Source organism: Maylandia zebra, linkage group LG7 (assembly GCF_041146795.1).
Source record: "Maylandia zebra isolate NMK-2024a linkage group LG7, Mzebra_GT3a, whole genome shotgun sequence".
In the NCBI taxonomy this organism is placed as follows: domain Eukaryota; kingdom Metazoa; phylum Chordata; class Actinopteri; order Cichliformes; family Cichlidae; genus Maylandia; species Maylandia zebra.
The window spans coordinates 65,292,720-65,308,654 of NC_135173.1; the positions used below are offsets into that span (position 1 = coordinate 65,292,720).

The 15,935-nt window shown below is 41.6% G+C and overlaps 1 protein-coding gene across 1 annotated transcript in view; it reads right to left on the reverse strand.

The window, feature by feature from the left end:
- Positions 1-15,935, reverse strand: part of znrf1 (zinc and ring finger 1) — a 66,346-nt gene that overhangs the window by 15,327 nt on the left and 35,084 nt on the right. The window contains exon 2 of the mRNA XM_004566150.6: positions 4,262-4,357. Within this exon, the coding sequence (XP_004566207.3) occupies positions 4,262-4,357 (96 nt within the window). The remainder of the gene's footprint in view (positions 1-4,261; positions 4,358-15,935) is intronic.

Consider the following 15,935-nt stretch of genomic DNA (forward strand, 5'->3'; position numbering starts at 1 on the left):
AAGCAGATTCATAAACACATGTACACTTTGAATAATGACATTTGTAATGTAATGTACTTTATATATGTTTTTCTACTGTTATTGAAGCGAGGAAGCTGGTGTACCCAGAGAAAATTGAAGCACCCAGAAAGGCCACAAACATCTTTGAACCAGGAACCTTCTTGTTGTGAGGTTGAGCCTGGTAAAAAGCCTGCTTCAGCAGAAAGGATTTAGTCACAAGTCTAAATTCCAGAATGAAATGACAAGCCAGGGCTGACCAATGACTCCAAGTAGCTCAGAGATATGTACAAGGTGTCCTTTGAGTCCAGCCTCTTGATGTGCCAGCCACAGTTAGATGCAGAACGATAACAGCCCTCATTCACAGAGCGATAAAATCTTTATTAGGAAGTTAGAGGGGTATCAAAAGGATATGAGCCAGAAGAATTTTGTGATTTTGTTCAGGTCTAAGCATTTAAACCTGCTTAGTGAAGTTTCTACATGACAAAAGTGTGTAATTATTCATTTGGGTGTGAAGCAAGTGGTCCTTTGACCATATGTGCCATAACCTTGTGCGTTCGACCAAAAGGCTATGACACCTTGCCCTTGAATCCAGTGCATCACAGCAGACAGGCACTCTACGCTGAAACTGAATAAAGTCTGCTCAGTTGTACTGCTTCAAATTTGAAATGTATGTAATGCCTATCAACACCCTGACAGGAAGAAGCACTTCCGACAATTCTGCTACAAAACTACAAATGTATGCAGATGATGTGGTATTAAAAACTTCATTTTGAAAGCAGGTTATAAGCAAGTCAGCTTAACTTTAGAGGTTTATCAGTGCATTCATGAATCTCCTGAACAGTAGATGTGTGTGTGTGTGAGTGTATGTGTGTGATGTGCCGATGTGCGGCAGTCAGTCGGTCCAGGTGATTGACAATACACCCCTGAGCATGCTGGGAAACAAGATAAGCACAGCCCATTTTGTGGGCCTCAAAAACCCAAGAGAACAGACACGGAAGAAGATAGAGGGAAAAAAGAAATTACAGCGAGATTACACAGCAGGAACAGACAGACAGACTCACAGATGAGAGAGGGACAGAGGGAGAACGAGAGAGTAATTTGTTGGAAATAAAGAGTGACAGGAAGGACAGGAGGTGCCGAAAAAGGAGGAATTATGGGAGTGTTTCTCCTTTTGCCCTTTCCTCTCGTCCGTTATCAGCCATCAGGGTCCTCCATCATTCTGGATCCCATCTTCCTTAAGACAGTTAAAATTCTCCTCTCTCTGTCTCTGTCACTCAATCCAAATTCAGCTGCAGGCCTTACAGTAGTTTTTTTACTGCACCGGCCTCGATGACCAGGTTGAAGACTTCTCGTGTCCGTCTCTGTCAGCCTCTAACAAATTCACTCAATTAGTTATTGTTACGCTCAGAAACATGAGCACCACGTATGAGCAGACTTTTACAAGGTCACCCATTTAGACACACAGTCAAACAAGTAAGTGTCAATCAACTTACTGCTGTGGGGCAACAAACAGACATGATGACCGCGTGTCTCCAAGCAACCAGGAGCGGCAGTCGAGGCCATAATTAAAACAGAAGCCTGCTTGAGGAAATAACAGGAGACTGGAAGGTAGACCGTGTGTCTGCAGCAGCTTTATGTACTTTTTTATGTCATTCATAAATAGCCCAGAGCAGCACTGTGGACACCGAGTAACAGTAAACATGAATGATGTCAGAATCACAGCAATATTCCCCCAAGTCAGGAATCATCTGGCTTTTTAAAAATGGTAAAATTCAGTATTTATTTATTTATTTATAACTGAGTCTAAAATGGACCAAAGAGCTCAGTGTTATAAAACCTGTGCTTTATTTTTCAAATTTTACCTAAAACCATGAGTGAATTCATTTCCCAATGCATATTCACCATCCTGTGGGTCGTCTACTTAGGAACGATGCTGTATTTAAATGTGTGCGATGTCAGAACACTGGCCCACACCTCGAGGTAAACATAGACTTTACTTAGAAGGCCACCCACATATTTTAACAGCCGAACAAATATATTTTTCCAGAGTTTATTCAAGAAAACAAAGGATTTCACCATCAGTTCACTGGGACAATCCAGTGGGTCTTATGTTGAAAGTTTAGTTGTGTGCAGGCGTGCAGCAGTTTGAATTGCTGCTTCACAGCAAGAAGGATCTGAATCTTTTGCTGGGACGTTTACATGTGTGGTTTCTCTCTTCATAGTCTGGCTTCCTCCCACAGTACAAATACATGTTTGTTAGATTAGGTGATCATTCCAAGTTTGCTGTAGTTGTGAATGTTTCTATGCCGTAGCTACGTGACAGACTGCCGACCTCCACTACCGACTTTGAATTTGACAAGTGGAAGAAAACTGATGGATCCGTGCATGCGTAGTTGTTTTTCGAAGGTTATTCACAGCTCTTACCATCTCAATACATTTTCTTTGCCTACTTTGGGGGCTGGAGCCCAGCTGACACGGAACAAGAGGCAAACCATTCACCCTCACATACCTACAGTCCACCCAGCAAACACGTCCCCTTGGGCTCTCTACACAGCCCCAGACTGGTCAAGGGCTGCAGCTGATAATGTGTATTTATCTGCTGAGAGCTTAAAAGCCACTCCAACCTGATCCTGCAGCAGTTGGAGAACTGCATTGTATGATACCTTCCCCAGCTGCAGTCCCACACTGGGATTAGCTCATTATCACTCATTGATCAGTTGATCAATCCAACAAAGGCTGAACAATTTCAAGATGTACTTGAACCAACAGCAGGTGTAATCCCTTAGAAACACAATAACAAGTCCCAGATGATCAGTTATAACTGTTGGTTAGATAACAGGGAGAAAAACAGCCGGGCAGCAGACAGGGAGGGATGAGCTAACAGAGTGACACAGGGCAGCACTGCCCACATGGTCAATGAAGTAAAACAAAAGACCCTGACATGCCCGGCTCCACATCCCTACACTGTTTGCAGCACTTAGAGTAAGCTGATAATTTGTGGCCTTTCATTCTTTTGCGTTGCTCGTGTGCAGAGCTTAGCTTTGAAGACATGAAGTTGAAGTTGTAGCTGTGTACTGTGCTGAGGGGCAACTGGTCTGTGAGCTAGTCTTGCTTGTGCTGCTACTGATCCTTCAGCCACAGAGAAGAACGGCGTTAGAACATCCAAAGAGCTGAAGTGAAGCTAAGTCCTCTTCATGCTGCTTTTGATCATCTTTGACTTTCCTTGTCCCTGTTGGTCTCTTCCTTGTTCTGGCCGACTTCTCAACCAGTCACCATTCAACCTACACCCGGCAATAGTACATTGGTTTTTCAACCAATGCAAACTTGCTCATGATAAGTTGGTTTTCTATTTGTAATAAAATTCATACCCAGACAAAAACAACTGCAGTACCATAAAACAAGCATAGGTTGGCGCCCTGCTCAAAGCAGAAACACCCCTAATTTTCAACCTAACCAGTATCCAAATGCATGGGTTTGTGCAGCAGTTTGTAAACATATTTAAGCCTACTGTAAAGTTGGACACGTCATCATGGCAGTCAGTAGTGACTGAGTTGCTTTTGGAATTCACAAACTGCAGTTTATGGCTTGGTTTGTTAGCCCTGGAGGTTGCAGCTTAATACCAACTCATCTTAAACCTATAAAAGTGAAGACTAAATACACACTGTACTCTTATAGCTGAGACTCAATGTAGGCTGTTATTATAAAAGAAAAAACTCAATGTACCGAGGCAGGGTTGGTAGTATCAGCACCGCGATGTCCACAGGTTATGTGAACCGCAGCAGTTCTGCAAGACTGCTGTAGCCCACAGTCAAGATAAGCAGCGTGTCTTGGATCTTGCAAGTACAGTTTAGTACTCCAGTAGAATGACAGCAAAAAGTAAAAACCCCCAACAGGCATAACAGAATCACACAGAACCAGTAAGAGCTGTGAAACTGAAGAGGTCACATGTCAGAGCGCAGCAGTCGAGGGCTTTGCAGCCTCAGCTGTGTTTGTATTTTCCAAAGTGGATGGCTGAAACTGTCGGGTTGTGTAAATTCATGTTATGAATTTTTATGATTTTCCTCATTGCCCCTCATTCATATTTATCATGTTTTTGAAGGACTAGCTCGATAACATGTTCCTGTCTTTAGACCCGCCCACCTTGTCACGAATATTTATGAGCGCAGCAGCTTCAAGGCCTTCAAGCTCATTGTTCCCTGGCACAGCGAGCCTGATTTCTACCAGATCGATCATAAAAAGAACAGAAGGAGGTGTTTCTTACCATTGTAAGAGAGGCGAGGCTTGCTTAGACACATGATAAAGTGAACCTCCATTTCATTGGACGCCACAGACTTGGAGCAGACAGGACACTTGAATCCTAGGAAGAAGAGGAGCAAAGTAAAAGATCAGTGCAAACATATATACACACACATGACTGTGAAATAAACAAGCATCGGCTTCATTGTGAGTGCATTTCACCCAAAGGAACGAAATGTAAAATGTCATTTTGTAATGTAAAAGAATGTGATAATAGGAAATCCCGGCCGTTCTGATGTTAAAATACCCAAATAGACCCAAACAGTCTTTGAATACAGCTGGCAAGGTTCTTTGTTCTGCTCTGCAGCTTTAGTGAACTTATCATAACAGCGCATGATCCGGTTTTCCACCTGCTGCATGTTCGAGTTAGAGCACATTTCTAACTCGCACCGTAGGAAGGACTACGGACCCCAGCTGAAGCCCAGGATGGCCGCCATCTTGGGCTGAATGAGATCAACGATATCAAGGACCGCCACAAGTGAGCCAACCAGAAGAGAAAACAAAAGACAGGAAGGTGTTTTTGAGTTAACTTTCAAAATAAGAGAATGGATAAAAAATAATAACCCACTTATTGGCTTCTATTAGCGTGGCCATTAGCATATCCAGCTTACTAATGGGAAAAATTGGTCTCAGATGGAGTAGAAGGTCTGCCTTTCTAAAAAAAACAAACAGGCTGAATCATTAGCCACTGCTTTATTATCAGTTAAGGAAAGAAACATTGACTAAAATAAAACTTTGTGATATGGAAGACTGATTAGAATGAACCCAGGCCGTTATCATTGTGCTATCCAGTTCTTCCCTTTCACCCCAATGCACACTTTAAAAACACTCATCTGTGCTTGTTTTGCCAAGTTCTGTAAAGTTGTAGCTGTGTCAGTACTCTCTGTTTGTGCTCTTTGGAGCCATCAGGGTTGACTATATTAGTATAACACATACCAGATAATTAGGTCAACACTGGGCCACAGAGCTGAAAACAGCTGCGACTGTGACAAAAGGAAGCTTCAATCAAAACGGCAGTGACTCTTCACGTTCAGCATCGCTGAGAATGGGATATGTTTCAGCAGGTTTTAGGCCAGTGGGTTTTGTATCCAGATTACTTCAGTTTACTGAGCTCACTCTACTGTACCTTTGCTCAAATCAAGACTGGTACCAACAAACTGCTAAAAAAAAACATTTACAAAATACAAAACTGCTCATTTCAATGTGTAAATTCTTTGAAAAATCCACCAGTTTCACTGCCTTTTGGTTTCCGTTTATTAAAAATTGATTATATGATAGGTAACGCTACAGTTGTTTGGTGGTTTAATGAGATTTGCATATATATAAACAATTACACTGATTCTTGCTGAGCATTTTTCCCCTTCTTCTTTTCAGAGACTTTCTGTGGAAAAGTTTTAGGTGCATAGCGTTTCGCTGTTGCTAACTAATCCTGGAAGTATTAGACCTCTTAATTTGTAATGTTCTGTCTTTTTCTTTTCCTAATTCCTCTTTCCTTTCTTGTCTTTTGCTAGTTTTAGACCAACAACTTCCAACGTTTCTCAATAAGGTCAGGCTGCATGAGGTAAAGTGAGATAAACTTGCTGTGGCCAGGACTGCTGCTGTGAAAAAAATCAGTTTCGTTAAATGTTACAGAGAAAGGAGTTTGGAATAAAGTTTGGAATAGTATCAGCTCCACAATGTCCACAGGTATGTGAGCCGCAGCAGTTCTGCAAGACTGCTGCAGCGCACAGTCAAGATAAGCAGCGTGTCTTGGACAGAAGTTGGGACGCTGAGTGGGAGTGGAGGCTTTTCTGCAAACTCATCATCTCCAGGAACTGGTGCTACAGGGGGCCAGACACCACCCAGGTGGAGAAGGCAAGCTCTGGGATCTGCTTGACGAGATGGGACAAGGCGCAAGCAAATAACTCCCAACTCGCTGCTGGGTGTGTCAGGACGATGTCCCCGCTCCAAATCCCCAACCACTATATTCTGATAAGAGGTCAAACATTTATGACAGGTTGTCACTGATGTGCCTGTGGTGCCAACAAGTTTGAAAGTCTTCCAAATAAGAAACTAATAATCTCATTTTCAGCCAAGAGGGTTTAGTTCAGCTCTGATCTGAGGCCCTTTTGTAGCTTTCAGTAACCATTTATTTTCATTTATGTCATTTGGTTAGCTTTAGGCAGTAAAACGTCTTGCTTGTGTCGTTTTAAAACCTTTACAATATTCACTGTCTTACTATTTATATTTTATTCCTGCACAGTTGGTGTGGACCACTCACAGTGTCATTATACACGTACAATGACAATAAAGGGATATTCTATTCTATTCTATTCTACTCTTCCTAAATGATACTTAACACCAAATTGTCAGTTATAGATAACGATAACAGCTCGTAGACATTACTAATGGGGTGTTATTTTAAAAGTAGGAGCTTCTCCGTCTATCAGGAGGAACTGCAAGCTACAAATAACACTGGACATGTGACGACTCTAGTTAAAAAAATAGCCCACCTACAACTAAACTGCAACATGGCAGCGTCCTGTGCATATAACATAACTGTGACCAAATTAATTTTTAAGTTAAAGTTGTGAGGAGAAGAGCTTTCAGTTGGTACAAATTCTGCAAGAAGAGTATTAACAGAGGTTGTATTTTTCCCTCACCAGTTCCCTGTTAATGTCTTGTATGATCAGGCTTGATCATATATTAATATATATTATTTAACACTATGAGGTTATCCCAAAAGAGTTCATTGCTTTAAGTGTACAGGGTAACGTGTGCTTCCTAAACTTTCTAAAACTCGAATATGTGGCAGAGACTTCAACTATCAGACTCTTCAGGAGGCAGACACCATCTCTACTTTAAACTCAGGTGACCATACCTTAGTTACGTTGCTATAGGCTCATGATATTGGGGACTTCCTGTGATGACATGGGCATTTCTTCTTCCCTCCCCTCTTTTCAGTCATCATGTATTCATATGCCACTGCTGCATGTCATTCATTTTGACCCGTTCTTTCCTGTCGTTCTTGTACTTTGTGTGTGTTTCTCTTTCCTCTCGCCCTAGTTAAGTTTGCTCTTCTTCCCCACTTTCACCAAATGGTGGATCATTCTGTAGGTGAATGTCAGATTGTTGATATTATTAACATATTTGTCAAACATAATTTCACTCTCTGCCACAATATCAGATTTTACCGTACGATATTCATTTGACATATGCTGAACTTTTTATACCCACGCAGCAAAACATCCTCTCAGTTTTGTTCTGATGACTGGATGAGAAAAGCATTTCCCCCATAAAATCGCCACTAAATAACAGTCGTTAAACAAGCACTGGTGATACGGAGCTCATTCTAAAGATGGTTAGATGCAACTCTACCAAATTTGATGAAACAGAAATAAGGCATAATAAATGCTCCATTTAAATTGTAGCAATACGAGGCAGCCTCAGTCCACAAACGGCAGCTACCATGATAGAAAATTGGTAGCTGACAAAAATGGAAATTAATGACAGGTCCCTGTACCTGGCTGAGGTAAAGGGACCTTCAGTGTGAAGAGGACTTAAAGCTAAACAAAGGTTTGAGCTTCTCCTGTGTTTTTGCTGGAGTGATGACACATACAGTTCTAAGACATTCACAGGCTTACAAGTGGAAAATAAAGTAAAAAACAAAAATAACACTGCAGAACTGCAGCATACATACGTGGTGCTCATTTCTGTGAAATGTGAAAAACGCTAAGGAGGTGCAGGTAGAAAACACACAGAGAAACGTTCACTACACACACTACATGGCAGCTGACCCACATTTCCCTTAGCTGCTATTTTCAGACGCTCCATAGGGATGAGCAGAGAGTGGGAGATGGAAGAAATGAGCGAAAAAGAGGTGCAGGAAGAAGGTGAGAGAGCTGAAGCGTTTCGAGGAGAAATGAAGGATTGTGATACGTGGTCCAGCAGGACTCTAGCTGCGCAGCTTGTGTGTGCGTTCGCTTTCAACTCAGCCAAGCACCGCGAATCCTCGCGGACATTTCGTATTCAAGGAGCGCATAAGGTCAGATAGGGACGAAAATAAATCACAGGGCCGGATCATAAATTAATTATACTGGTGCCTATGTGAGAGCATGGACACAGATGTGTGCTGTGAGTGTGCGCAGGCCTGTTTTGCAGTCCTACTGTACAGGAGTTGGTTCGTGTCAAACGGGCACATTTCTCTAATATTTTCCTTCAGTGTCATCTTAGGACCACAGGTGGTGTGGCGATAAATGCCACACAGCGCTTTTATGGTCGCGAGCTGTGGGACGGTTGGCACCAAATGACAAAGAGGAGAAATTTCTCAGTGCTGCTGAGAACGACATGTCTGTGAAGAAAGAAAGAGAAAAGCGTCTGGACTTCTTTAAGTTTCCTTGAAGACGTTTCACCTCTCATCCGAGAAGCTTCTTCAGTTCTAAGAGCAATCACATGAGCCAAGGTGATCAAAAAGGGGTCCATGACCCTCTTGGGGACACTCCCATAGGGCTTAAAATCTGGGACTCTCCACTATTTGCTCTTAGAACTGAAGAAGCTTCTCGGATGAAACGTCTTCAAGAAACTTAAAAAAGTCCAGACAGTTTTCTGTGGAGGGTGGACAGTTCACCACATAGCAACATTGATTTAATATTCATCTGGCCAGTAATAGCCAATAATGTTTAAACCTGTAGATCAGGCGTGTTAAACATAAGGCCCAGGGGCTAGAATTGACCCAGCAAAGACTCCCATCTGGCCCACTGAACAGCTTTAGAAAATGTGAACAAGTGCACAGATAATCAACTTTTAACTGTATTTTCTGTAGTTTTACACCTTTTTCTATTAATAAACCCCCCCACCCCCACCTTCACCAACTGCCATTCATAAAACACCAAAGTAATGAAGCCAGAAATAAACAATCAAATGAGAGAAAGGTTCCCGTTTTTACACCATCTGCTATTGAAAATTATCTGTTTCGGGGGGAAATCATCTGGGTTTTTGTCCTGTCAGTGTTAATCTCGTTAACCGCATTAACGCGGCAGTCCCCATTAGCGAGTAAACGCAGATCACCCTGTGCGTGGGGCTGCACGGTGCTAACGTATTAATGAGCTAACCGCGCCAACGCGTTGACACCGTGCAGCCCCATGCACGGGGCAATCCCTCGCTAACAGAGATTTGCCACATTAATGCGGTTATGTCATTTTAACGAGATTAACACTGACAGCACTAGTTTTTTTACAACTAAATTATACGCTGACTTAACAATGACTGACTTAAATGAACTACTAGAACCTTCTATCTATCTTTACATGTTTATCCTGTAGTTTCTCTGGTCCAGCCCACTTAAGATCAAAGTGGGTTGTATGTGACCCACAACGTAAAATGAGCTTCACATCCCTGATCTAGATTATTCTAGTGTGAGGTGTCCAGTTTTAGAGGTATCTGTTGTTCTCTTGACAATAATAGAAGTTAAATGTGTTTGCCTTGCATTACTCAAAGTAATATAGAGCTACATATAAACATTCAGCAGCAATGGCTCTTTATACAAATCTTTGCTCATATCCAGCTTCACTGAGTAATTCTTTTCTTACTAACATATTACATACGGCAGCCATTGTTCATTAGATGATGTTTGTTAGAAAGCAACAAAGACTGATTTCACCCTTGGCTTAGCTGTAATCTTTCACTGCAAAGGATTTCTTATATCAGTTTGATTTGGGATGAACTTACATTCAGAAACAATTGGGCTGGATTTCTGTTGGTATATCTCAATTAGGATACAGGACGAGGTGATTGTATTAAAAGACTTTAAAGAGAATCTATTGTGCTCATCTCCAGCTCCATATTTTTACTCTAGGGTTCTAAGAGACCTGATTGATCCTTATTTATTTGGTGCACCCGCTCAGCGCTTTCTTCAACCTCCCTTCACACCAGCTTTAAAGGCAAAGTGGATGTAAGCTGCTGTGTATTGTCAGGCTGTGCGTCCCGTACGGCTCCAAAGCCTGTCCCTTTGATTTCTTTTCTTGTCTCGTCCACTCATTTTGAACCAAGAGCAAGAACCACCAATTCGGTGCATTTTGAACAGCTGAAGTTCAAACAGACGATTAGGGTGACTTTAAACACGGCATGGTTGTTGGTAGGGCTGGGCCATATCATGCCGTTCACGGTAATAGCGGTATAATGTTGGGCAACGATAAGAAAATGAAATATCTCGATAGAATATGGGTAAAACGCGCATGCGCAGTGCCTTTGTTTTCATACGCAAATTTCAGACACTACTTATCTTTTGGGGATTTTCCTGCACAAGCATCTCTGGGGCTTACAGAGAACAGACTGGAAAAACAAAAAATATCCAGTGAGCAGTATTTCTCAAGGAGAAAATGCCTTGTTGATGTCAGAGGTCAGAAGGGAATTACCAGACTGCTTTAACCTAGTAGTAACTTAAATAACCACTTGTTACAACAATTTCCCTTGTGGGATCAATAAATTATCTCTTGATCTATCCTATCTTAGAAGGTATGCAGAACAGCATGAATGCTTAATGCGCCAAACCTTGAAGTAGACGTGGTACAGCAGCAGAAGACCGCACCAGTTTAAATGAAACTGAAATCTTTATAAGGTAAGAACTAATAACTGGTAAAGAACATTCTCCCCTTTGGCGCTGCTACTTTTAGATGGAAAATTAAAATAATGATTCTTTTTAAAGTGCAGAAAATCTCACCTTGTTGCTCGGTGTTTGTGTTTTCTGTCTGGCTGCAGGTGCTGCATGTATTACCATTTTTTACATTCAGAGCCAACACTTGAATTAAACTGAATGCTGAGTTATCCTGTTTTCTCAGTCAGTCCTCTCTGATGTTTTAGTGATGAAAAACATCTGTGTGTCAAAGTTGCAGAGAAGAGCAGCGCGACGCTGTGATACAATAATTAGCATTCAGTGAACGGTGGAAATCAAAGCTGGATAAGGACCCTAATGCAAAATCTGTTGTTAAGCTTCCAGTCGGGATTTCCCTGCAGCTGGCTCATTGCTGGCGTCTTACTAAATCACGATTTGTGTCAGGAGGACCACCACATGATAGGCAGCCTCGCCTGATTGGTCACATTAAAACACCAGATGACGGTTTATAAACTGTGACAAAGCGAATGTAATATGCATGAAGTGTGACGGGTGCACTGGAATACCACCCGGAAGCTGAGTTAATGTCCTCACCAACAGATGATTATTTAGTTTGGGCCAAAATCAATTTCAGTGCCTGCATTTTAATTTCATTACATCTCTCTCTGCGCTCTCTTTCTTAGCACAACACAGTATCCAAGAGTCTTCAGCCGCTGTAGGAGATGAGCTCAGTTCTTGAAGCAGAAAAAAACCCCACATTAATTTGGCAGAACATTGTCAGATATCTTTGCTCTTGGATTTTTCCAACAGCAGATGGGTCCTTAAAATCTTCTCTATCAGATGGGTACTGCCACTCCTGCCTCAAGTAGAAACAAACTATCAAAAGGGCGAAATCTGCTCCATTCAACAATCACAAAAGGGATGAGAAAATCAATTCCTGTATATCCACTGAAAATCAATTTGTAATCACAACAGAAACATCCGATTACGGCTAAAGCAATTAAAACACATCCACTTGTAATTAACAGTCATTCATCCTCTTAATGACATCAGTCACTCGCAGCAAAATCATGCTGATTGGTGCTGAATACTAATAAACTGACTGATTGAATGACTGACCTTTAATAACCTTTGTTATTATTATTATTATTACACTTCACAGCAGGAAATGTTGACTAAAATAATCGTTAATGTTGTTTTCGACATAAATATATTGCTCTTTACTAATTATGATATAATACAGGATTAATGCAAACAAGTTGATGGTTCATGGAGCCTCAACTGACTTGCATCCATCCTGTCATTGTGACGCTAACTCTTCACATATTCTCTGCGACAAAGAATAGATGAACAAGAACGTGCAGATTTTCAGCGCTTCATAGCTAAGCATTAAACTAAACTGGTTTGGGCTGGAGTTTAGAAAGAACTCTTTCCTCTCTGTGTTCATACCAACCACCTCTTTTCAAACACGAGTTAATGATGCGAGACAATCTTTTAAAACTGTCTGAGAACACAAGTGGCACAATAAGGCTTCAGCTGATCGGGAAGTATCAACCGACAACCTTCTTGTAGTAAAGCAAAGGTGTTAACCACCACACCACTCAAACCCAAGTACAGCATTTTATTGTTTCTTATGTAGGGGGCAGCCTTATTAACACTTTTATAAAGTAGTGTAAATAAAAATTTCTGATAGCAAATAGTTTCATTAAAGGTACTTTTTGTAATTGTGCTCTGCAGAATTTATCTGAAGCTTTCAACACTTGGAGGCAGTTAGTGCCTGAAAATACAGCTCTGACCTGGTTCGTCTTAAGTTGAGCTTAAGTTCTTTCTATGCCACACACTTCTGGACAGCCATTCGCCTTGCTTGGGAGTTACCGCACCTAGTTCTCCGATTATCACTGGGACCGCTGTTACCTTCACCCTCAAGATCTTCTCGAGCTCTTCTCTGAGCCCTTGGATTTTCTTAAGCTTCTCATGTTCCTTCTTCCTGATGTTGCTGTCATTCGGAACCGCTACATCTATCACTATGGCCGTCTTCCTCTGTTTTTCTAACGCCACTGTGTCCGGTCGGTTAGCCATCACAATTGTGTCCGTCTGTATCTGGAAGTCCCACAGGATCTTAGCTCGGCAATTCTCCATCTCCCATTTGACCTCAGGACTTCCAGGCCATACTCTGCACAGATGTTCCTGTACACTATGCCGGCCACTTGGTTATGGTGTTCCATGTATGCCTTGCCTGCTAGCATCTTGCACCCTGCTGTTATGCTGGATTGTCTCAGGGGCATCTTTACACAGCCTGCACCTGGGGTCTTGCCTGGTGTGATAGACCCCGGCCTCTATGGATCTTGTGTGCAATACAGCAGCATATTTGTGACATGACTGAGAACAAGAGAAACTGGCCGTATTGAGCAAACTTAGCCAGCTCAAACACATAAACACACACTCAACAATGATAGTGCTCCTCTAACAGCCCAATAACTAAATGTTAAATGTGCCTATGATTTCCAATGAAGTGTAACAGAGTTGCTTAAACGATCAACTTTGTGCTGCTCACAGGATTGATACTTAAAAGAGCGTGGGCCGTTATCTTGGGTGACAGCTTAGCTAGAAAGTGTGAATGTTGCTTTTAACTGTATTCTTTTTGAAAGAAAAGTTCGGTTCCATATGCCCGTTAGCTTTTTCTCCAGTGCCTCCTGGTGCTACTTTGAAGCTTTTCTCTAACAACTCTGAGTCATTCTCCTCTTACTCTTCTATATGTACGACGTTAGCGCCATAGGCTGCGGTATATGAGCCTGTGGCACCACCACAATTAGCTAGAAGTTTCTACTTTGACTTATAAATCAGATTATAAGTTAAATCAGCACCACAGAAGTGAATTCTATGTAGCTGGTAAACATTTTCACTCAGTAACTGCGTCTCATGAAGCGAGTGAAATTACAAAACAGAGGTTCACTTGCTAAAACATCTTACTGCCTTTGTGCTTCTTTAAAACTGAAGGATGGTTGTTTTTAAAAAATATTCCATAAAAAACACAATGTGTCTCAGATTAGCTGATTATGCTCTGAAATTGGTCAATTACATCATAACACCAGCAACTTTATCAATATTATTATTCTCAGCTGTATGAATACTCCTCACAGGTTGCATTTCCAGTTCTGACCAATGACATCATCGCACATTCATGACAAGATTATCTAAAAATGTCAGATGCTTGTCAATGTTTAATTGTAATCAAAGTATGAACCTCTAATCCGGTGTCGGCTGTCAGCACAAAAAGGAAATGTTAATAACGGATACTTTTTTTCCCAAAATGAAACAAAATGTGATGCAAAACAGCTTCGTATGTGTCGCGCTTTGAAAATGATTGATACTAACGGCTCAGGTCAACAGCCTCTTGGTCAAAGTCAACGAGTTTTGCAGGGAGGGATGTTAATAAGGCCTACAGGTCCGAGCTTGGTAATTGAGTTCTTCATGCACTGTAGTCATTTCAGTTTTTTCGTGGTCGTGACTTCTGTCAAAACAATCCATCCAGGTATAAGAAATGGAGACGCTCTGCACTGAAGCTGCCATTCAAACCTTCAGGCAATCTGTTCTCCAGTCCACCTGTTTATGGACTAAAAACACACAAACAGCACCGGCACATAACTTGCATGACTATGCAGTAACAACAAGGAAAGGGGCCGAACAGATAGAGCAGTCACACCCTCTGAGCCCGAGTGCTATTAAAGACTTATTCTTGTCAAACCCCAGCACAGACAACACACACAACCGAGCAAGGTCAGTCAACTCAATCTCGGGCCAATGCATATTTCATCGAGCCTTGGTGGCCAAGCCCCGCCTGACACCCTGCTGCAGCTCCCAAATAACCACCGGCCACTGATAAAGACATCAAGACAGACACTGACGCTGAACTCTGTCAGCAGGAAGCCACGAACAACACACTGACATGTATGACATGTTTGCGTGGGCTGCTACTTTCAGCCTGAGCTGAATGAGAACGGCTGAATACGTATTAAAAGGTTCGGGTCTCATGCTTGTGTTCTCTAAAGCAGTTTTGACATGTGAACCCATGAAATGATCACATTCTCAAAATCAAACATCACACATAGTCTGCCTTAGTAGCTGGCAGATTAACAAAAAATGAAACATTTATATATTGTGACTGACTAGAGTTAGGGTCAGGGTTAATGTGTGATATGACTGCTGAAAACACTTGAGTGAAAAAGATGCTGGTGTCTTGTTAGCGAACAATACTAACATTAGATGACAAATAAGATACTCTTTTTAATTAGTCCTAATAATATTAATAATGAAGACCTAATAATGCAATAAATACATTCAAAAAGAAACTGTCTATAACCCAAACTTGAACAAATGCATACATTCGACAACCGATGGTACAAATGAGTTTTGGTTGGTTCTTACTGGCCACACTGCATGTGGCTTTCTGAAGCGCCTGCTGCTCAAGACAATTCTGAGAGTGCACACAGAGTATCTTACTTGTTTCACAATGTTCAGTAACCCATTATAGGTCACAAAAACATCCAAGAGTCAGCTGGCCTTTGTTGCAGAGTGTTAAAACCTTGCAACCCCACAGTAAACACTGCATCAGCAACAAATGGCTCAAAGTGGATTTGGAAACAGCAGTTACAGTAGCAAGGTTACTTATGGACAGCAATATTAAATGTTTTGCAAGGTATGTGGAGCCGAAGGTCTGTGTTTCCTGTGTCATGTCTCCAAGCTTAGTGTGTAACTGTCTGAAAGTATCACATTTATCTCCTTCTTTTCTACAGGATCTGTGCTGAATTAATGCATTTTATATGTGCAACATGCTGAGCTGTAAGTCAGTTATACCACTAAAACGAGTGGTGCAGTAAACTGAAAACAGTGCAAATTGCATGTGTCAGAAAGACACCGAAATGGTGATGAAGACAATATATAAACATGTTTTTACACAACTGTAACTGTAGCTCGTAAAGCACAGATTAGAAAACTAATCAGTCTGTTTTTGGCTGTTTACCACCGACACTGGCCACAGATCAGTGATGGA